Source organism: Cucurbita maxima, unplaced genomic scaffold (genome assembly GCF_002738345.1).
Source record: "Cucurbita maxima cultivar Rimu unplaced genomic scaffold, Cmax_1.0 Cma_Scf00007, whole genome shotgun sequence".
Lineage (NCBI taxonomy): Eukaryota > Viridiplantae > Streptophyta > Magnoliopsida > Cucurbitales > Cucurbitaceae > Cucurbita > Cucurbita maxima.
In genome coordinates this window covers 405,046-406,839 of record NW_019272023.1, presented here as the reverse complement: position 1 = coordinate 406,839, position 1,794 = coordinate 405,046, and the positions used below count along the sequence as shown (strand labels likewise).

The 1,794-nt window shown below is 41.0% G+C and overlaps 1 protein-coding gene across 1 annotated transcript in view; it reads right to left on the bottom strand.

The window, feature by feature from the left end:
• Nucleotides 1–255: 255 nt before the first annotated feature.
• LOC111481936 (ataxin-3 homolog) overlaps nucleotides 256–1,794 on the bottom strand; it is a 4,013-nt gene continuing 2,474 nt past the window's right edge. Inside the window, exons 2-3 of the mRNA XM_023127552.1 lie at nucleotides 1,000–1,600; nucleotides 256–963 (exon numbers count right to left, since the gene is read on the bottom strand). Of these exons, the coding sequence (XP_022983320.1) occupies nucleotides 551–963; nucleotides 1,000–1,600 (1,014 nt within the window). The 3' untranslated portion in view covers nucleotides 256–550. The remainder of the gene's footprint in view (nucleotides 964–999; nucleotides 1,601–1,794) is intronic.

The following is a 1,794-nucleotide window of genomic DNA, read 5'->3' as shown; positions in this document are numbered from 1 at the left end:
TTTTTTTTTTTTTTTTTTTTTTTCTTTTATAACTGCAACTTAATTGTTTGCATAGTGAATTTATTATATATTTAGTTGAATGATAGACCCGACCTAACCTAATAAAAAAATGTATTTTGATTGAGTTACCAACCAACTCTGGAAGCACTTCATTAATTCAGATCATCAGATTCGAGTGGGGCTATTCTTATCTTAACACACAAGTTTCAGTTTATAACATGTTTTGATTTGAACATGAGTAACGGGGGATACTTAGAGGTTTAAAAATGTTTTCAAAGAAGTAACATCTCTGTAATCCAACATTTGTGACAATTCAGAGGCCAAGTCGACGGCTTATTTGTTGAAGAATTTATACAGTATCAATCCGAAAATTGAAAAAAGTAAGTGAATATAGTTACCCTGCACAGAACGACTGTAAAACATGGATTCGACTTCAACTAGCTAACCTCAAGCTCAACAAGGATCCGGAGGTTCCCATTCTCCTGCAAATTCTCTTATTCTTGTCAATGGGTCAATCCTGTTCTCATCCGTCTTGAACCAAAAATCATATTCAAGGCAGAAAGCACTCTTCTTCCTCATACAGCTCCCACATCGTACGACTAATTTTCTTTCGGGGGCTCGAAACAGCGCATTCTGCATTATCTGCAAGTCCACTTTCATCAAAGGCAGCGTCTGCATTGCCTACAGATTCATTTGCAGGCTCGTTTTTATGAACAGCAACTTCAGTGCAGACCGTAAGATTATTGGGGGTGGTAGCTTTGGCGGCGGAAACTGCATGTAAGGTAGCAGCTGCATCGGGGGAAAGTGCACGTACATTCTGGGAGATGGAAGCTTCAGGGGTAACAACAGGCATGTCTTGGGGGGAGGCAGGTTTGGTGGAAACTACAGGTACATCTTTGAGGGTGGCAGCTTTGGGAGCAACTGCAGGAACATCTTGGTGGGTGAAAGCTTTTGGGGAAACAGGTACATGTTGAGTGTTGGCAGTTTCATGGGAAGCAACAGGTATATTATTCTGGGGAGAGGCAGCTTGGGTGAAGGAAACGGCAGGTTCATTATGGGGGTTAGCAACTCCTGCTGCCATGACTGCTGGGGAATCCATCAAGCTAGCAGCTATTGCAGCCTTGAAGTCCTCATCCTCCACGTCCATCAGCATTTCTGCATCTCCATATGAAAGAAACGTATCTTGCGGCTTTGTCCAGTTTATTCCTTGAGGAGGGCGGGCTTGGGTTGAGTTGCACGATTTGGTTATCCTATCAGCATCCTCAGGGGTAAGCCATTGACCATAACCGTTGGATGCTTCAGAGCATGAGATGGGGAAATCCTTGGGGAAATTACCCCTCACAATAAAAATGCTCCAACCGAAGCCCTTTAGAGAGTCCAAGTAAGCTGAAAGGTAAAACTTAGAAAGATTCTGTGGGGCTGCATATAGACTATCAAAATTGTACCACTCCCCATTCACTTTCCTAATACAAAACCAATGGTTTTGCAAGTGACAAATAAATGCACTCTCCAGTTCAGGATCAATCTGTGCAAGTTCAGCAGCTGGTGAGTTGAGAGCAATGACTTGGAGATCCCATACCTCCAAAGCCTTTTGTAATACCTGCAAGCAAATATATAATGGTTTAGACAAATAAGATCATCCCAACAGGTTCTACACATTGCTTGTTATATACGCATTGAAGAAAATTGGTTTATAAAAAATGAACTCCACTCCATCTGAATACTTCCCTGTTTTGCACCAAAACTTTACCCAAGAAAAAAAAAAAAAAAAAAAAAAAAAAAAAAAAGAAAGAA